General features: G+C 43.8%; 2 protein-coding genes across 5 annotated transcripts; one reads left to right on the top strand and one right to left on the bottom strand.

Moving 5' to 3' along the window:
• The first annotated feature begins 2,254 nt into the window (after positions 1-2,254).
• Positions 2,255-9,376, top strand: LOC139575216 (eukaryotic translation initiation factor 3 subunit D-like). The gene is made up of 16 exons (XM_071400202.1): positions 2,255-2,392; positions 3,093-3,218; positions 3,327-3,372; positions 3,532-3,668; positions 3,770-3,855; positions 4,017-4,089; positions 4,302-4,417; positions 5,126-5,258; positions 5,488-5,635; positions 5,830-5,960; positions 6,128-6,213; positions 6,450-6,579; positions 6,709-6,851; positions 7,009-7,201; positions 7,409-7,505; positions 9,274-9,376. Exons 2-16 carry the CDS (start codon positions 3,096-3,098, stop codon positions 9,288-9,290), a joined length of 1,659 nt encoding a protein of 552 aa, XP_071256303.1. The 5' UTR covers positions 2,255-2,392; positions 3,093-3,095; the 3' UTR covers positions 9,291-9,376.
• Positions 9,377-10,225: 849 nt separating this feature from the next.
• Positions 10,226-15,265, bottom strand: LOC139575181 (uncharacterized). 4 transcript variants are annotated; one of them, XM_071400184.1, is made up of 6 exons: positions 15,179-15,265; positions 14,132-14,228; positions 12,696-13,292; positions 12,562-12,597; positions 12,249-12,377; positions 10,226-12,145 (listed from the first exon to the last, which is right to left on the bottom strand). In XM_071400184.1, exons 2-6 carry the CDS (start codon positions 14,161-14,163, stop codon positions 11,155-11,157), a joined length of 1,785 nt encoding a protein of 594 aa, XP_071256285.1. In that variant the 5' UTR covers positions 14,164-14,228; positions 15,179-15,265; the 3' UTR covers positions 10,226-11,154. The 4 variants fall into 4 exon arrangements, with proteins under 4 accessions (XP_071256285.1, XP_071256297.1, XP_071256296.1 ...); XM_071400196.1 differs by having other exon boundaries at positions 12,249-12,374; XM_071400195.1 differs by lacking the exon at positions 15,179-15,265 and adding an exon at positions 14,407-14,528.
• Between the last annotated feature and the right edge of the window lie 6,069 nt (positions 15,266-21,334).

The raw sequence follows: 21,334 nt of genomic DNA, 5'->3' as shown, positions 1-21,334 counted from the left end.
TAAGTCTGGCTGCACATCTGATTTGCAAACTTACTGTAAATTGAGAAATTATGTGAGTAAGCTAAAACAAAAAGAAGAAGAAAATGAATCATGAAACTAAGATAAATATTATAAAGTATGAAGGAAAAAAAGCTTTAAAGTACTTTAAATGAAATAATGGACAGAAAGACTAATTCAACTCCATCTATCATTGAATCAGAAGGCTCATTCATCACAAAACCTTTTGATATTGCCAATTATTTTAATGACTATTTCATAGGCAAAGTGGGCAAACTCAGGCATGAAATGCATAAAAGACTTAATAATGAAAGGAAAGCGTTGTAATTTTTTATTCTGTCAAGTTAGTGTGAAAATGTATTGTTGTCCATCAATAATGACATACCACCTGGTATTGGCAACTTAGATGGAAAGCTACTGAGGATGGTAGCGAAATATATTGCCACTCCTGTTTGTCATACAGTGCATTCGGAAAGTATTCAGTAACACAGTGGTCTCCATCATTCTTAAATGGATGAAGTTTGGAACCACCAAGACTCTTCTTAGAGCTGGCCGCCCGGCCTGACTGAGCAATCGGGGGAGAAGAGCCTTGGTCAGGGTTGTGACCAAGAACCCGATGTTCACTCTGAAAGTCCTGCAGAGTTCCTCTGTGGAGATGGGAGAACCTTCCAAAGGACAACCATCTCTGTAGCACTCCACCAATCAAGCCTTTATGGTAGAGTGGCCAGACGGAAGCCACTCCTCAGTAAAAGGCACATGACAGCCCTCTTGGAGTTTGCCAAAAGGCACCTAAAGACTCTCAGACCGTGAGAAACAAGATTATCTGGTCTGAAGAAACCAAGATTGAACTCTTTGTCCTGAATGCCAAGTGTCACATCTGCAGGAAACCTGGCACCACCCCTACGGTGAAGCATGGTGGTGGCAGCATCATGGTGTGAGGATGTTTTTTAGTGGCAGGGACGGGGAGACTAGTCAGGATCGAGGCAAAGATGAACAGAGCAAAGTACAGAGAAATCCTTAGTGAAAACCTGCTCCAGAGCGCTCAGCACCTCAGACTGGAGCGAAGGTTCACATTCCAACAGGACAACGATCCTAAGAACACAGCCAAGACAAGTTAAGAGTGGCTTTGGGACAAGTGTCTGAATGTCCTTGAGTGGCCCAGCCAAAAACCGGACTTGAACCCGATCGAACATCTCTGGAGAGACATGAAAATCGCTTTGCAGCGATGCTCCCCATCCAACCTGTCAGAGCTTGAGAGGATCTGCAGAGAAGAATGGGAGAAACTCCCCAAATACAGTTGTGCCAAGCTTGTAGCGTCATACCCAAGAAGACTCAAGGATGTAATCGCTGCCTAAGGTGCTTCAACAAAGTACTGAGTAAAGCGTCTGAATACTTATGTAAATGTCATATTTCAGTTTTTTTTTTTAAGCAATGCAAAAATGTCTAAAAACCTGTTTTTGCTTTGTCATTATGGGGTATTATGTTTAGATTGATGAGGGAGGGAAAACAATGTAATCAATTTTAGAATAAGGCTGTAACGTAACAAAATGTGGAAAAGGTCAAGGGGTCTGAATACTTCCTGTATATGTACTGATGTGTGAGTAACTGTCAGTAATGTGAGTAACTGTCAGTAGGACCTTTTTTTGTTCTATTGTTCATATTTTAAATGTGTGTAGTTCAGTCCTTGAGCTGTTCTTGTCTATTGATATTCTGTATTATATAATGTTTTGTGTGGACCCCAGGAAGAGTAGCTGCATCTTCAGCAACAGATAATGGGGATCCTAATACAATACCACAACAACAAAAAACATTGAGGAAAGTAGAGGATGGTGAGCAATGGGTGAGGGAGCCTGGGAGGATCCCTGTGAGTATTGGGCCAGTACAGAGTAACCCAAACAGTTTGTTCTTTAGTAAGGTTGACTTCTTGGCATTTATTGCTATGGTCATTACTGCACAGATGGAAAGGAAATCCCAGAAGACTGATTTTGTGGTAGAAGCAGCAGAGACGTTTTGGGTGTTGAGGTTTTAGTCCAGAAGAACTACAGGGGGATTTGAGAAAAGGGGTTCCAGCCTCCCAGGGTGACGGCCTGGTGTAGGATGTTCGGGCCAAAGTAGTGTGAAGGGGTGGTGGGTTTGTTGGGGATAGTGGTGTATATCTAGGGGGAGATGGTGGTTCAATTCATTTTTTTCCCAATTTCACTTTTTTTGAACAAAATGTGCAATTCACACTCCGACCTGTGAAAGGCAGCAATATGCAACAAAGCTTATAGTCTGCCGGAAAACAACTCTTTACGGTACTTTTCCACTTCCTTTTTCTACGGCGCTTTTAGAAGAAAATTGTGACTCGGCTGATTGGCCGAATAAAAGCTGCCGTTTGGTCGTCACAATCTCAAAGGTGAGATTCGAATAAGACATACAAAGACGTATGAACATGTCATGTTTACAATTATGTTTAGGGTAAACATAATGTGAGATGTACTCGAGTGGATGTTACTGCCACCGCCGTTAGATTAGCAGATTGCTATCTGCCACCTGGCTAACGAGCTAGCAAGCATGCTGGTTAGCTTGCCATAGTGTCCATATGGAAACAGAACGTAGTTGCGCTCACTTGTTGATGTCCCCGATTAATTTCCCCTTACTAGATTTGGGTGTTGTGACATTTTTGGTTAACTAACTAGGTCGCCTGCTAATATAATGCTAGCTGGCTAACGTTAGCAAGCTTAGGCTAGGGTATTGTAGATAACGACGTTAGCTATAACTTGTACATTGCTTTCTCTCCATGATGATTACTTGTGCAATATGCAAATAGTCTATCGATGGCAGTTTCTTAGCAATCCAATGGTTATGTGTCCTGGGTCCGTGATGACTAGGCCACTGCGCATACTGAAATGCCTATCTAATGTTAGTGCATTGCTGAGTGAAAACAGTGTTGTTCATTGACATTGTCTGAGACCCTGCGGCCTAGGTTACTAATCTTATCATCCACTTGCGTATGTACACCAAATTTCTATCTAATATACATAGTATAAGGTAACTAGATATTGTTCAAATCTGCGTTTCATTTTAAATGTTTACAACATCTGCCCTAACCTCAGACCATGGCGAAGTTCCATGCCCCTGAGATCCAGGACAATCCCTCCGGATGGGGTCCCTGTGCTGTCCCTGAGAAGTTTAAGGACATGCCCTACCAGCCCTTTAGCAAAGGAGACCGTCTGGGAAAGGTTGGTCTTCCTCTGCTGCCTCTCACCTTTAATTATAAACAGCAGTTTGCCCTGCTTCAAGAGGAGGAAATTAGGCTGACTGATTTACTTTTCTGTCCATCTGTGCAGGTGGCTGATTGGACAGGAGCAACCTACCAGGACAAGAGATACACAAGTGGGTTAAATTGTATTGTAGGATTCACAATAATACCATGATATGGTGTAAACATAATCCAGAATATTGCCTATTCTAAATGTCTATATTCAATATTGATTTTGAGGTATTTCAGACCATGGATGCCATCCTTTGACATTTGGTTGTATGTTTTGACAGACAAGTATTCATCTCAGTTTGGGGGTGGTAGTCAGTATGCCTACTTCCATGAGGAGGACGAGACGAGCTTCCAGCTGGTGGACACTGCCAAGACGCAGAAGACTGCCTACCAGAGGAACCGCATGAGGTTTGCTCAGGTACAAGACTAACCTGCTCGACCACACACACACACAGTACCCCAAAAAGGCTTTTCTATGTAACCTTTTCTATAACAGGATGTTTTGTTCTGTTTTTACAGAGGAATCTGCGCAGGGACAAGGACCGTAGGAACCTGACCCAGTTCAATATGCAGACCCTGCCAAAGAGTGCCAAGCAGAAGGAGAGGTAAGCTGCCTGCAGTTGTTTAGCCAATCCACTGCCGATGTGGCTTTCTAAATGTTGTTCTCTGGTTTTCTCTATAACTCTGTCTAATCTCATGTGGCTTTCTAAAACACACGTTCTCTGGTTTTCTCTATAACTGTCTAATCTCATGTGGCTCTGTCCAGGGATCGCATGCGCCTACAGAAAAAGTTCCAGAAGCAGTTTGGCGTCCGTCAAAAGTGGGACCAGAAATCCCAGGTATGGGAAGATCAACAACATCAGTGCACCTCCGGACATCTGAACCGTATTGTGATACTCCTCCGATAACATCTGTTGTAGTCGTATGAAGTTTCTGGCAACAGTCTTCCCAAACACCTGCTAACGCTACCATACGTGCCTGTCTCTCCTCCTTTCCCTTTCCTCCCTCCCCTTTCCCTTTCCCCCCTCATACCTTTCATTTCAAGGCCCAGTTGAAACCCCGGGACTCGTCGGTGGAGGTCCGGAGTGACTGGGAGGTGAAGGAGGAGATGGACTTCCCCAGGCTGATGAAGATGAGATACATGGAGGTGGAAGACCCCACTGACATGTGAGTGACTGCATCTGTGCTCAATCCGGGGAGAACGACTGCCCCGTCGCATTGAGTTCAAGTTGATGGACGACCGCGGTATTGCAGGCATTGTTTCCACAAAACAGTATCCCCAATTATAGTGAAAGGGGAAATGGTGCTCGTTGGTCAGTATTCGTAGATGTATATAAACAAAATATTCAAACACAATCATGGTACCAATAATGGCTTCTATTTCACCAGATGTATGTCCTTGAACCGTTTACTTTAAAATCACAGACAAAGTTATAAGAATAATCTAGTTGCTAATGGCAGCCTGCAGTACCTTTCTCGGCCTTCAACTTGAGATACTCCATGAGGGAGCAGCACTGAGCTAACCTTCAACGTCACTTCATAGAGTAGGTTTCCAACAACTCCTCTGTGTAAAAGGATGGTGACATGCTGAAATGACACTTCCTTATCATGAAATGCGCCACTGAGCATTCTCATAGGAAACAATAGAGTGATGTCATCGATGGCTTTGTCCATTTTTTTCCAGTCTGTCTCAATCACACAGTTCAGAACAAAACCCAGTCTGAATAACATGATGTTCAAGTTGCTTTTCACCTGCAATGAGTCTAGTCTGTTTTTTCCCTTTTTGTTTCTACTGGAAGACAATATTATATCCATGTAATGACTTAAATGTAAAATGTTAAAATGTAAAGTCAGTTGATTTTCTTTCTCCCTCAGTGAGTGCTGTGGTGCGTTGGAGTACTACGACAAGGCCTTCGACCGTGTCACCACTCGCAACGAGAAGCCTCTCAAGAGCATCAAGAGGATCTTTCACACAGTCACCACCACCGACGACCCTGTCATCCGCAAGGTACACCCTCTCAATTCCACACTTGTACAGCACTGTGCCAGGTACAGTAAGCCAGAGCAACATATTATTGATTTAGTCCTTTTGTTGTTTTGTCTGCACGTTCTTGTCCAGAACTAATGGTTTCACACATTTCAGAAACAAAAACATGATTATTACAATGTCCACTGCCCTGTAGAGTGTGTTTTTCTGCTCTGATGTAAATCCTCCCCTATACCCTCCCTCTCTGCAGTTGGCTAAGACCCAGGGCAATGTGTTTGCCACCGATGCCATCCTGGCCACCCTGATGTGCTGCACGCGCTCAGTCAACTCCTGGGACATCATTGTGCAGAGAGTGGGCAACAAGCTCTTCTTTGACAAGAGAGACAACTCTGACTTTGGTGAGGCTTTCTCAAGTTAATCTATTCAGCTGTTGGTCCATCTCTGACTGGTCAAGGAAGTCTTGTTTACTAGTGAATCAGTAGTTATACCTAATATCAAACTCTCTCATATTTAAGTCTTCTTGTCATAATGCCAATGTTTAGGGGTGCGTTTGGTTTTTTGTGCATTCGGCTCATCTAACTGTACATGTCAGATCTGTTGACGGTGAGTGAGACTGCCAACGAGCCACCACAGGATGAGGGCAACTCCTTCAACTCGCCCCGTAACCTGGCCATGGAGGCTACCTATATCAACCATAACTTCAGCCAGCAGTGTCTGCGCATGGTAAGACCACTACAATTATACACCAATGGACATGTCTAGTGACATTCCTTCAATGTGAGTGTGATGTGGCAAAAGTCCAAGCATTTCTGCATTTGTAAAGAATACATTTGAATTGGATGTTAATTATTTCAGTTCTAATAGGATGCTGTGTCTTTGTTTCCCCTCAGGGTGGGGAGAGGCACAAGTTCCCTAACCCCAACCCATTTGTAGAGGAGGACATAGACAAGAGTGAGGTGGCCTCTGTTGCCTACAGGTGGGTACTGACCCGTGCTGCTCTCTCATGCTGCTCTCTCACTACTGCAGACCATCTAATCATTCAGACCATCTAATCATAGTTTGTTCATTCACATCTGTAAGTAGTCTTTTTGGATTTTTTTTTGGGTACTCCTGTTTTTAAATGGATCCATGTGATGTGTCCTGCTGGACTCTGGGTTAGTGTTGAGGGGTAAAAGCTGTGTAGACCTAGAAACAGGTGAGTTTACGTCTCAGGTACCGCCGCTGGAAACTGGGGGAGGACATTGACCTGATTGTACGCTGTGAGCACGATGGAGTGATGACCGGGGCCAACGGAGAGGTGTCCTTCATCAACGTCAAGACCCTCAACGAGTGGGACTCCCGGGTAAGAGGAGGAACGAGTGATGACAGAAAAGACAGTACGAGATATTTGATGCTATCTCTGGGGATGAAATGCAGTGTTAACTTCCCCTCTAATGCTTAATGTTGTTGAATGTTTTGTTCTTGTCTTAAGCACTGTAATGGAGTGGACTGGCGTCAGAAGCTGGACTCTCAGAGAGGAGCTGTTCTGGCCACTGAGCTAAAAAACAACAGCTACAAACTGGCCCGCTGGACCTGCTGTGCCATGCTGGCTGGCTCAGAGTACCTCAAGCTAGGGTCAGTGCAACTATATACTGTTCACAGCAACCATCTTTTCCCCTTCAAATTGTCCATAAATTCACTTGGTTATGAGCTGAATAGCTTGGTACATCCTCTGTTATAAAACAATTCAACTGACCTCCATCAGTTAAATCCCCTGCCCTCCCGTCTCCAGGTACGTGTCTCGTTATCACGCGAAGGACTCTGCGCGCCACGTGGTCCTGGGCACCCAGCAGTTCCAGCCCACTGAGTTTGCCAGCCAGATCAACTTGAGCATGGAGAACGCCTGGGGCATCCTCCGCTGCGTCATCGACATCTGCCGCAAGCTGGAGGAGGGCAAGTACCTCATCCTCAAGGACCCCAACAAGGTGAGCCCGGGACTGCTGACCATGGAGCAGAGCATGCCCTTGACTGTTTCTGTAGAGCGCTGCCAATGACTTGAAAGACTAGTACTTGTCTCTGCAACTTGTAGTAGTTGATTTCCCCCATTGTCTGACGGTGTCTGCACACAGAGCCCAAGAAATGTTAGTGTTCCTTACAGAGAGTCAATATCATCATTGTGTGTTTGTCAACAGCAAGTGATTCGCGTGTATAGCTTGCCTGACGGGACCTTCAGCTCAGATGAAGATGAGGAAGACGATGATGATGATGAAGAGGAGGAGGAGGAGGAAGGTGAGAAGGACTGCCACCATTGCACTATGCGGTACCTGTACAATGTTTACAGGGCATTCGGAAAGTATTCAGACCCCTTCACTTTTTCCATATTTTGCTACGTTACAGCCTTATTCTAAAATGTATGAAATAGATTTTTTCCCATCAATGTACACACATAATGAGAATTAACAGGTTTTAGAATTATTTGCAAATTAAAAATAAAACGTACCTTTTTTACCTAAGTATTCAGAGCCTTTGCTATGAGACTTGAAATTGAGCTCCGACGCATTCTGTTTCCATTGATCATCCTTGAGCTGTTTCTACAACTTGATTGGAGTCCACTTGTGGTAAATTCAATTGATTGGACAGGATTTGTAAAGGCACACATCTGTCTATATAAGGTCCCACAGCTGACAGTGCATGTCAAAGCAAAAACCAAGCCATGAGGTTGAAGGAATTGTCCGTAGAGCTCCAAGACAGGATTGTCGCAAGGCACAGATCTGAGGAAGAGTACCAAAAAATGTCTGCAGCATTGAAGTTCCACAAGAACACAGTGGACTCCATCATTTTTAAATGGAAGAAGTTTGAAACCACCAAGACTCTTCCTAGAGCTGGCCAAACTGGGGACACGGGCCTTGGTCAGGGAGGTGACCAAGAGCACGATGGTCACTCTGACAGAGCTCCAGAGTTCTTCTGTGGAGATGGGAGAACTTTCCAAAAGGACAACCATCTTTGCAGCACTCCAACAATCAGTCCTTAATGGCCAGAAGGAAGGCACTCCTCAGTAAAAGGCACATGAAAGCCTGCTTGGAGTTTGACAAAAGGCACCTAAAGACTCTCAGACCATGAGAAACAAGATTCTCTGGTCTGATGTAACCAATATTTAACTATTTGGCCTGAATGCCAAGGGTCACGTCTGGAGAAAACCAGGCACCACTCATCAACTGGCCAGTACAATCCCTACGGTGAAGCATGGTGGTAGTAGCAGCATCATGCTGTGGGGATGTTTTTTAGCGTTAGGGACTGGAAGACTAGTCAAGATCGAGGGAAAGATGAACAAAGCAAAGTACACAGATCCATGATGAAAACCTGCTCAGGACCTCAGACAGTGGCGAAGGTTCACCTTCCAACAGGACAGTGACCCTAAGCACACAGCCAAGACGACACAGGAGTGGCTTCGGGACAAGTCTCTGAATGTTGTTGAGTGGCCCAGACTTGAAGCCGATCGAACGTCTAGAGACCTGAAAATAGCTGTGCAGCGACGCTCCCCGGCCAACCTGACAGAGCTTGAGAGGCTCTGCAGAGAAGAATGGGAGAAACTCCCCAAATACAGGTGTGCCAAGCTTGTAGCGTCATACCCAAGAAGACTCAAGGATGTAATTGCTGCCTAAGGTGCTTCAACAAAGTACTGAGTAAAGCATCTGAATACTTAAGTAAATGTGATATCATTTTTTTAATTTTTTTATATAAATTTACAAAAATGTCAACCTGTTTTTGCTGTGTCATTATGGGGTATTGTGTGTAGATTGAGGGGGGGATTACAATGTAATCCATTTCAGAATAAGGCTGTAACAAAATGTGGAAAACGTGGAGGGGTCTGAATACTTTCCGAAAGCACTATATATTACAATGTGTGGTCTTAAATTATTTATTTGATTGTATTCTGTCTAATGGTTTGTAAGTAATGTGATTTGTTTACTTTTTGTACAATACGTTTAGCATATTCTGAATTACTTATGTTTTCTCTCCCCCTTATTTCTCTCTACTTCCTGTCCTCTTTTTCTAGATGAACAAGAACCCTAAGGTCTGGCAATTGCACTAGTGACCTGGTGGCCTGCATCACACAGAAAATACTCCTCATTATATTCAAATAAAGATTTGAGAAACTGGCTCTTGTTTCCATTTATTTTGTATTTTCTCCTACTGAAAAATAATCACTAAGCAGGCATGAGTCAAGGATTCCTATTCTGCTCTTCTGTGAAGTGTATATATTGTTATTAGCAATTGAGATTTCTGGTATATTTAGATACTTGATGTTACTGTATACAGGTTGAGTGAATGGCTACTGGGTAGTTGGTGAGGGCAGAGCTACATCAATCTCTATGCTGATCTATATCCCAGATGACTTCCAAGTCATGTCACCTGTCTGCTCCTCAAACACCTGGTCAAAGCTGAGCCACTGTAAAGGTGTTCTTCCAGTCTTTTATTTGCCAAATAATTAATATGTAGCTGTTTGAGATCTTCAAACATAATGACATATGAACTTCATTCTTTACTAAGGGTGAGCTCTTACATTCAATCTTGTTTGCCAGAGATGTGTGACTGATAAGTGAGTCTGTTTTGTTATTGCCAGAAACTACCCCTCCCAACTCATCTGGCACTGAGCCAGTGTCCAGAAGCTGAGTCTCCCTCAGGCACAAAGAAGCTGTTCCCATACAATATCGTTTGGGGCTGTGTCACAGCCAGACTCATGGCTGTAGACCGTAAGCCATTCAGACAAGATGGGAGGGAGAGGACTGGGGAAAACAGATGTTGTATACATTGTTCTGATGAAAGTGGAGTATATTTGAAGGCACTGGTTGTGTGTTGCCATATGATATACAGTGGATTCAGATGAGGTCATAGTGGAAATGAAAGCTCAGATTTTCAACCAGGTCAGTTTTTGATCTATCCTGGCAAAACTAGAAACAGGAAGTGAAAACACACTGCAGTCAGATAAACTGTCCTGACAGTCTCAATACAATGATTGTAATGATCTCATTAGTGATTTTAATTTTCAGCTATAGTACATACTGTGAGAAAAGGTTGTTTAAAGAGATATGCAATAAAATAGAACTATGTTATTCTGTTTGTTCATTTAGGCCAAGCAGTCCCTCTGAGGTCTCAGGGTTGCGAATAATCCTTATCGGAGAGAGGCGGGGAAGAGTGCTGTGGGAAATGGCATCCTAGGCAGAAGGGGTGTTTGACGTGGTGTGGGTGAGAACCAGGGAGGCGGTGAGGAGGCAGGGCAAGGATTCCGAGAGGCAGGTGACAGTGGAAGACACCTAGTTGGGAGGGGTTCCTCTCTGGGGGTCCAGAGGGAAATCGTCCACGGCGATCCTGGAGGAGGCCAGGATCACTGATGTCTGGTATTAAATTGTCATGATGAGAATGCAGTACCAAAGACCACTTTTTATATATATTTCCCCCTTCAGAATACCAGCAAGTAGGCCTATTATTATTAACACAAAAAAGGCCAGACATGATCAGTCCATTTCATAACATTTCCACACAAGTCAACATCAGAATAAATTGTACTAACATGTTTCATTGCCTGTTAGCAAGACATCTTCAACTTCCAGTGAAGTGAGGAATATGTCTTCTGTCTATGAAGGTACATGTCAGCAGCACAATCATAGAAACATTATTACATTTCACTTTCAGTATTTTGACTGAACACATTGTAAACAGGGCATGACATTAAACAGACTACTCTGAACAAGTAATAAACTGAATACATTTCATCAAATTACCTTCATTTTTGTTTTGTAGACTCTTGTGTATAGAATGATTCATTAAAATTAAAGTACTTTGTGACATCTATTTTTGACTGTTGAACATTCCAAGTGCCACTGTACAGTATGTTTGAGAGGCCCTATCTTAAAACTGGTAAGTCATTGACGTTGACCTACTGTGTCATACACATAGATTTTTTCTCTTTCAGATTCTGCTCCAGAGGGTAAAATGGCTGCTCCAGGATTCTCTGGCACTTCCTGGACTTCCAAATTCCTCTACACAGCGAGTCATGGATCCTTTGCCAGGAGTCCAGCTCTGTGCGCCACAATGCTGATCTGGCACGGATGAGCTTGGATCTCTCACTCTTGCTGCCTTTGGCCAGGCTGACGCTGTCTTTACAGATGAAGAAGACATCCAGGCCAATGAAGAGGGCGTTGAAGGTGATGAAACCAGCCCGCGCCGAGCTGGAGAGGGCTAGTGGGGTGCCTTTCGCCACCTGTCCAATGTCCGGGATGTCCCCTGCTAGCTTGGGTAGGTTTCGTGCTGCTTTGCTTTCCTGGAACACCAGCTTACCAGCGCTTGCGATCAGATCTTCATTAGCAAAGGCCTTCACACTCAGAGCTGAGGCACAGTCCATTATGAAGTCGATGCCTTTTCCGATGGCCCCGGCTGTGGCAATCACCTTCCCTGCTCCCAGCACAACATCCACCCTGCTCTGCTCCAGGATGGGCTTCATATTCCTGGCCACATCCTCAAGACACTCCTGGAGACTCTCCACATCCTCCATGAAACTTTGGAATATTTCACTGGCTTTCTTCTCATGGATGCTATTGACCTTCATCTCTGTGATACCAGTGGTTATACTGTTGACCCCACTGGTGACCCCCAGGCTGGCCCCTGCAATTGTGAGGGCCAGTGACACTCCACCAGTGACAGGGGACAGAGCTATGCCCACGATGGATAGGATCCCTCCAGCCACCCCCACTGAGCTGCCTGCCACACTGGAGATCTTAGCCCCCAGCTTCATCCTGTCCAGCTGCACAGCACTCTCCTCCAACTCGGTCAGAAACTGCTCCATCCTGGGCCGGCGCTGGCTGAACTGACCAATGAAGCGCTGAGCAGCCCCTTGGAACAAGAACGTCAGTCTGAGGTTCTGGTCCATCCTGGGGAGATGGATTCAACATCTATTTACTGTATACCAATAAACATAGTTCTTGCTCAAAAATATCAATAGAAGTTTAAAGAGAACAACCAAACTAACCTTACCTGATATCACTCAGCTGATTCAAATGGTCCAGCATCTTTTGTATGGACTCTTCACTCACATCAGCACCAAGGTTGACCACAGGGATGTCATTCTTCTTTTTCCAAAACAGCATTTGACTGATGTAGCTACTGTAGCAATGCATATTAATTTCAACATTACATTATATTCATTTGATTATTATGTGGCTTTTGAATTATATCACAAAAGCACCATAACCTTGTCAAATGACATCTGAGAAGAAAGGCCAAAAATGAAAGGAAAATAGTACAACTATGCTAATATAATATAAATGCTGATTTTGAGGGATCTTACCCAAGTTTATTCTCAGACTGTGGTATGATCTGTAATCTTGAAGGAATAAAATGGGCATCAAGTGTTTGTAAAATGGCAATGATGAAGATTACATGAGTTAATGTTGAAGCAATTGTGATGGGAGCTCCACTTACCCCTTCTCCATCCTTTTACAGACCTGCTGGCTGATTTGTATGTATCTATCCAGTTGGCAGGCCAGCACCTCTACATTGAGGAGGTTGGGAATAAAGAAGGCCTTAGCATCCCTCTTAAAATAGATGAGGAGAGGGCAGGCCATTCTGGCAGCAATGATGACAGCCTGAACACTGGCAGGGCTCGTCCCCTGAGGCAGACAGAGGAACCTGTTCTCCTCAAACACCAACAGACAGGTGACCGCCAGACACTCCACAGCATCCAGGAAGTAATCCAGCTTCTCCAGGCCTCCCAGAGTGTCCTTTAGTACAGCTCCCAGCTCCTTCTCCAGCTCCTCACGCCTACTGTCTGCAGTCACCTGGGTCAGACCGCTCCATACGAACTCCCCAAACGCCTTGGCCTTGGTCGCTGAGTTACGGACATGGTCGAACTTAAGGTCAATTCTCTCTGCCCTCTCCTTGATGTCCCTCATCATTTCCAGTTCTGTCTCCCTCTGAAGGGCCCATTTGGAATGCCTGTCACAGAACTCCCTCACTCTGTGAATGTGGCTGAGGGTGTCTGAGATGTACTGGCCCAAGAGCTCCCTTGTTAATGCTGATCTGTAACAAAAGAGTGCTATACTATTGAATTCAGGATAATCCCTATATAAATTATGAAGTTGTAGATTTACAGAGTGCCAACTTTACCCTTTTATTGAACAACCTTTACTGAATGAATACATTGCATTCTTTGTCAACAATGCCCTCTGTTGTTTTTGTAATGTAGCCCAACAACACTCTCCTTTCTGCCCCAGTTATTAAACCTCTTAAATGTAAGGTCCCCTATGTGGTTCTGGTACCGGTTCCAACCGACATTTTTGCTTATAAATCGATCTGTGGACACAGTAGATCGAAATGGATTAAGTGAAAGCCCTGGTTCCCACGGACACCGTAGTATTTTTTCTCAGCCTGTGTGATGTAGGATATGAAATCTGAAACCACTTGAAGCTGGGATGTCTCTCCTACCATTTCATTCACTCTTCCAACTGTCCATCAACTCCTGAACCCTACATCACAGGTTTCATCATGGTAGCACATTAAGAGATAAGTTTTAGATTAATGGCTATACATCTATAGTTAGTCATTTTATAATTTGATTATGCTATATTTAGAAAGCATAAGTCATTTCAATCGTTATTCATACAGTTTTGTTGAATAGGAAATACATCATATCAAATACTTCATATTTGTACTGTGTACTTGAGCTTGTCCTCAAAAGTGACTACACCTCAGCAATTTATAACTATTTTTTACCAGAAAGGTGAGATTTTAACCTTTCTTTGAGTATACAGCATTACTAGTTATTGTTTACGGCCCTCTCATGATACATTACTTTTGTGGATTACGTAGATGACATTTTTGATTACATTTAGTTACATTTAACTGGTTAATAGTCTCACCGTGACATGATGCTCTCCCTGTGTTTGGACATTTCCTGGTTTTGCTGATATCGTTACTGAACCGTGTTGCCTTGTCCCCAGTGCATGTCCAATGGAACTGTGGATAAAACAAATTTAAATCACAGGCATGAAAAATAAAAGTCTACATTTCTGTTCTTAAATAATGTTGCATTAGGATTCACAGACATCGCATAGCTACATGCGCAAACACAGTACTTCATTTGTAAATCGGGAGGTCCCGGAAAACATTGTGAGCGCGCGGAGTGGTATCCCACCGTATCCGGGGTAGACATTGAGGAAAGAAAGTGACAAACAACGTAGCAGCGCAGCAGACCGAGTAAACAGCCAAGTAGCCTACTATATATGTTGGTGAAATGAACAGGGGAATCAGTTGCTGATTCCGATTTCTTATAGCCTCATTCTAGACAGTGTGCAACAACAGTTTCAGACGTCACTTCCATATGCATATGCACACATACTCAGCTGTGGTGTTTACAAGAATGGTTTTGTTAACGCTCATCGCTTTTATTAGAACGGTAAATAGGTACCGGAACGAACCAAGTCAAATCTGAGAGATGCTGGATCCGGCTCAAATTGAGCACTGGGGCAAAGGTGTTAAAACTTTTCGAAGTACAACATTTTTAAAAAGGGACAATCTGCAGTTGTTACGTTCATTTTGGAATGTATAAACATTTCGATAGCCCTATGTACACATTATCTATTGAAGAATATAATGTATTGCCTCATTAGCTTAGTCCAACTCTCGTATCCCACCAGAACCCACAACATAAGCTTGTTTTACTCTAATGTTTGTAAAAAATAAAAAAAAACACTATATACCCTCAATACATGGTTAAAACTATAATGTTGATATCATGGATGGTCAGTCCTTGTATGCATAGGTCTGTCTGTGAAGTGGTTACAATCTCCAGTCCCATCCCTCAATTTTTAGCTGAAACGGGCTGGTAAAACGCTTTGTTATTGTTTCAACTGTTGATTGCCCGTTTCATTGAATTAAATAAAAATGGATGTATAAATCTCACTCACCTTGACAAAGGGGCTGAATACTGTTCAGTCTCCCTACACCGGAAATGTGTGTCTCAGTTTCGTTTCCCTTTACCAAACTCAACTTGGATTCATTGGGCTATAATAAGAACGCTTGGCCGCGTCACCGCCATGCCTTTGAATGATTGAGACTGCGAGGCGAGAAAGAAACGCCAAAACACAGAGCAAATTATTTAGTAAACAAATCTGTTGCGTGGAACAACATTGTGGCCTATTTTTTTGTGTAAATTTTAAAGTTTTGCACTTGTGACATGTATGTGTAATTTATAGATGAACACACATGCAAACTACATGTTGATGTTTTAAATGTATGTCAATTGTATAGTATTTTGTCTGTAATATCCTTTTCGTTATGTGTTGGACCCCACTAGACTAACTGTCACCACTGACATCGGCTAATGGGGATCATAATCAAATCCTAAATCTTACCCTTTCAAACATCCCCTTATTTACAACTTATTTGCAGGTATAACCCTTTTATACATATCAGTGGGAAACTGGCAAATTGGGAGGATGTTGCATGGGGGCTGTTTGCAGTTCAAATTAGGAAGGTGTTAAAGAATGGAAGTGTTAATGAATTTACCTGCAAAAAGCAGAGAACCATTCACACAGACCTGATACCTGTATTTTGGTTACAGGGTCGGTGAAAATGCAGGAATCAGTACTAGGTCTTTAGGTGGCTTTTATTTTTCCATGTTTAAAAAAAAAATTCCTTACCCCTTTTCAGATATACATATGTCCCACCTTGCTATCTTAAGGTGAATGCACTAACTGTAAGCCAGAGCGTCTGCTAAATGACTCAAATGTCAAATGTAAATGTGACTGACCAGCTCAAATCGGTCTTATGTAGCAACATTTTAAATTGTGTTTTTTACATTGGATAAAGTAGAGACTCAGACCTACAAAATGGTATATCATACACTGCATTTCTGAGGAACAATGGGAAAGTAATTCTGCTTTGAAAGTTGATAAACTTAGCATTGTTCACACCCTCTTAAGCCAGCCCCACCCATCTCTTTAAGGATTCACATGTGAGGTCATGTGCTAAACAGTGAGTAGTAAAGATTAAGACTAAAAGTGGTAAAAGTAGTAGCCTACAATAATGAAAAATTCCAGGTAAACAGAAAGTGTCCAGATAAAAATATTTGATGACGCTTACCCAGACACACTTGTCTAAATTGATGGGTCATGTGAAATAAATGCTAAAACCCCCAGCCACATCCAATGGTGGAAAAAGTACTAAATTGTCATACTTGAGTAAAAGTAAAGATACCTTCATAGAAAATGACTAAAGTAAAAGTCACCCAGTAAAATACTACTTGAGTAAAAGTCTAAAAGTATTTGGTTTAAAAAAAAGTAAATGGAATTGCTAAAATGTACTTAAGTATCAAACGTAAAAGTATAAATCATTTAAAATTCCTTGTATTAAGCAAACCAGACAGCGCAATTGTTTTTTTTATTGTGTCACGTTCTTCGTAATAATGGTCGGACCAAGGCGCAGCGTACTTTGAGTTCCACATAATTTAATAAAGAAGTGAAACTTTAGAAAAGACAAAACAATTACGAATAAACGAACCGTGACGACAATGCAGCGCTAACAGGCAACTACACAGAAACAATATCCCATAACCCACAGGTGGAAAAAATGCTACTTAAGTATGATCCCCAATTAGAGACAACGATTACCAGCTGCCTCTAATTGGGAATCATACAAATCACCAGCATAGAAAATAAACCTAGAACCCCAGATAGAAAATATAAACTAGAACAACCCCTAGTCACTCCCTGACCTACTCTACCATAGAAAATAAATGCTCTCTATGGTCAGGACATGACATATTGACGGATAGCCAGGGGTACACTCCAACACTCAGACATAATTTACAAACAAAGCATTTGTGTTTAATGAGTCTGCCAGATCAGATGAAGTAGGGATGACCAGGGATTTTCTCTTAATGAGTGTGTGAATTGGACAATTTTCCTGTCAAAATGTAACGAGTTCTTTTGAGTGTCAGGGAAAATGTATGGAGTAAAAAGTACATTATTTTCTTTTGGAATGTAGTTTAGTAAAAGTAAAAGTTGCCAAAAATATAAATAGTAAAGTAAAGTACAGATACCCCACAAAAATACTTAAGTAGTACTCTAAAATATTTTTACTTAAGTATTTTACACCACTGGCCACATCTTGCTAAGTGGATGGGTCTCTATAGGAGGTGTAAACGGTACAGCCAAATGGTTACTTGCATAGTAGCAATATCAGAAATAGATAGCGTGAATATAAATAAAATAATATACAGTATGTACAAGAACAATATCAATAACGATACCAGTGATAGACGAGGGGTAAAGTGGCTGAGCAGCAGGTTAAAAAAACAATAGTAGCAACAACGTATGGCGTGTGTTAGGAGATAGTCATTTGAATAGAGGCACTGCAGATAGTGCTGATGACTGGTCCGTCCGAACCTCGCATGAACAAAGAACTCTATATTCGGAGAGCCTGTTTCTGTCCTGCCCTTGACTTTGGTGTAGGGCATGTGATGTCCATAGCCTCTTCGTCGAAAAACTCCTTGATCTTCTCAAAAAGATACGTTTGTCAAGCTGTGTCCAGTCCAGGTGGTGCTTGTACAGGCAGACCATCTATGGGAGGAAGGATGTCAGCGTTCCACAGCAGCTGAAACCCGATCCCCACTGAGTCCGAACGCTCCTTGGCGACAACAACACCGGGCTCCAGAGCATCGAAGCTGTAAACAGGAAATAACCAAAACATTTTAAAAGACATTACAACCTTGCAAAATATAAATTCACTTCCAAAGTTTAGATAAGAATAACCTCATACAATGCAATAAAAATTATATTCCCCTGAAGTGCTGGTACTGCTTGATCTGTGGCAGCGGCCTGAAGTAAGGAGTCAGGTGTTGTTGCCAGCCATAGCTTTCCACCAGCACCGTACCATCCTACAGTCCAACTAGCTGTGGGATGTTGACCCCTGTCACAGTGCTGTCCTTCACAACACCAGCAATCTCAGTCAAAGTGTTCACTCTGGTCTTTCTGAAGCTCTACTTGATGAGGCCGGAGCACCAGTCGGGGGCAAACTTGGTGTGGCCTGTGATCAGGAAGTGAAGATCCAGACTGTGGTGGAGCTTGTGCATGGTCTGGAGCACAAACTTGTTCTTGTTTTGGCCACTGCAGTTATCACAATTCAGGTCCACACGTGTTTCCCCAACTCCATAGTTGGTGAATAAATGGTGCTTGTAGTTGATGACTGCGCTGCTGCCTTTGCCTAATGACATGCCTTCATCAATCATATAGTTGACTTGTATTTTTTTATGTAAAAAAGTTACTGCAGTATCTTCTCCCTGCCACATGAGGGGGCATGGCACCAACCTGAGTGACTGGAGTAAAGCATATGATCCTAGAATTGTAGTGTTGTGATCATATACCTCTGTGCTTGTTTGTGATGAACCTATCATTAATATGCATAGAATCGTCAAGAGAGAATCAGATGAATTTAGGTATTGATGGTGTGTCTAGACAGTATGGACAGTATATGAATAGAAAAGGTGTGTACAGCAGTCGTTATATCGGCAGCCTTGACTAGAATACAGTATATACACTGTGTATGAAGCATTAGGATCACCTTCCTAATATTGAGTTGCACCCCCTTTTGCCCTCAGAGCAGCCTCAATTCGTCGGGGCAAGGTGTCGAAAGCGTTCCACAGGGATGCTGGCCCATGTTGACTCCAATGTTTCCCATAGTTGTGTCAAGTTGGTTGGAGGTCCTTTGGGTGGTGGACCATTCTTGATACACACGGAAAACCCAGCAGTGTTGCAGTTCTTGACACACTCAAACCGGTGTGCATGGCACCTGCTACCATACCCCGTTCAAAAGCACTTCAATCTTTTGTCTTATACATTCACCCTCTGAATGGCACACATTCACAATCCATGTCTCAATTGTCTCAAGGCTTAAAAATCCTTCTTTAACATGTCTCCTCCCCTTCATCTACACTGATTGAAGTGGATTTAACAGATGACATCAATAAGGGATCATAGCTTTCACCTGGATTCACCTGGTCAGTCGAGAGAGAGTGGTTCACTATTCCCCTGTAAATACTGCATATTTCCTTGTGTCTCTGTGCTTCATCTTTCCTCCCGAAGGCACTGGGTTCAGGGAGATTAAATACGGGCCCTGCTTTCACATTGGGATTCCCCAGCATGTTCGCACCACACTGCTTTGGTGGTGACACATTGCTAAACTAAATAGATTGGATTGTAAAAGTGCTGTGACTGGGAAGGTCAAGTCTTCCAATACCACTGAAGCAAGCACAATCTGATTCAGCTCGCCTGCTTTAACTTGGTGCTGGGCTGGCAGACCCCTCCCCATCGCCCTACTCTCTTCCTACTAATACCATATAGTTAAAGCTGGGTTCCCTGTGGACCAAGACATACTGAACAGACTGATATAGATATGGAATAAGAAAGTCAAAACTGGTGGATGAAATTACAACAATACCATAACCAGCCCCAAAAGTGACTTATCAAATGTGCAAGAATTTCTTTGTTTTGTCTTCGGAATTAAGCATTCTATGTGTTGCTCTTGTCACGATCGTGAGGAGAGACGGACCAAGGCGCAGCGTGATTGGAGTTCCACATCTTTATTTTAGTGAAACTTAAACAAACCAAGAAACAAACAACGACCATGAAGTACCGTAGTGCTACATGCACTCACTCAAAACAATATCCCACAAAGCAGGTGGGAGAAAGGGCTTCCTAAATATGATCCCCAATTAGAGGCAACGATTACCAGCTGCCTCTAACTGGGAACCATACAAATCACCAACATAGAAAACCAATGACTAGAACACCCCCCTAGTCACGCTCTGACCTAAACACCATAGAGAGCCCTTGGTTCTTGACAGTGACAGTAACCCCCCCCCCCCTCCAAAGGTGCGGACGCCGGCCGCAAAACCTGAAACCAAATGGGGAGGTTAGGGGGGGTGACTAGTGTCGGTGGCGGCTCCGGTGCGGGTCGTAGCCCCCGACCACGGATCCGGCCATGGAGCTGGGTTGGCGGCGCAGAGGAAGGCTCCGGCCATGGAGCTGGGTTGGACGCCGCGCCCGAACTGGGCACCGGTGCCCAGGAAGGCTCTGGCCTTGGAGCTAGACTGGACACCGTGCCTGGACATTGGCGCAGAGGAAGGCTCCTGCCATGGAGCGGGACTGGACACAGTGCCTGGACTGGGCATCGGGGCAGAGGAAGGCTCCGGCCTTGGAGCGGGGCTAGACGCAGAGGAAGGCTCCTGCCATGGAACAGGACTGGGGAGGCGCACTGGAGGCCTGGTGGGTGGAGCCGGCGCAGGTGGCACTGGACTGGTGACACGCACTTCAGGGCGGGTGCGGGGAGCTGGCACCGGACGAACCGGGCTGGGGAGACGCACTGGAGGCCTGGTGCGTGGAGCCGGCACAGGTGGCACCGGACTGGTGACCCGCTCTTCCACTCTCCGCTGCTCCGCCGACCACCCCTCGTGCCACCCCCCCAAAAAATATTGGGGTTTCTGTGGCCACGGACCCCGGCGTCGTCGCTGTCCTTCCACCTTCCTTGGTGTCTACCTTCCAAGGAAGGGTCTCACATCCGGACATGATTTCCTCCCATGTCCAAAACTCCTTAACCTCCATAACATGCTGCTTGGTCCTGCGTTGGTGGGATATTCTGTCACGGTCGTGAGGAGAGACGGACCAAGGCGCAGCGTGATTGGAGTTCCACATCTTTATTTTAGTGAAACTTAAACAAACCAAGAAACAAACAACGACCATGAAGTACCGTAGTGCTACATGCACTCACTCAAAACAATATCCCATAAAGCAGGTGGGAGAAAGGGCTTCCTAAATATGATCCCCAATTAGAGGCAACGATTACCAGCTGCCTCTAACTGGGAACCATACAAATCACCAACATAGAAAACCAATGACCAGAACACCCTCCTAGTTACGGGGGGTTGGCAAGAGCGTGACAGCTCTTGCCAACCCCCATTTTGTCACACTTCTGCGATGCAGAGATTCTGTCTTTACATCCTGTAGGTCTGATATCTGGTTGGAAGTTAACTCAACAGTATTGCTATTCGTCAACAACTCAGATTT

This window comes from Salvelinus alpinus, chromosome 1 (genome assembly GCF_045679555.1).
Source record: "Salvelinus alpinus chromosome 1, SLU_Salpinus.1, whole genome shotgun sequence".
In the NCBI taxonomy this organism is placed as follows: domain Eukaryota; kingdom Metazoa; phylum Chordata; class Actinopteri; order Salmoniformes; family Salmonidae; genus Salvelinus; species Salvelinus alpinus.
Note: the sequence above shows the minus strand (reverse complement) of the source record. Positions and strands in the feature narration are given on the sequence as shown.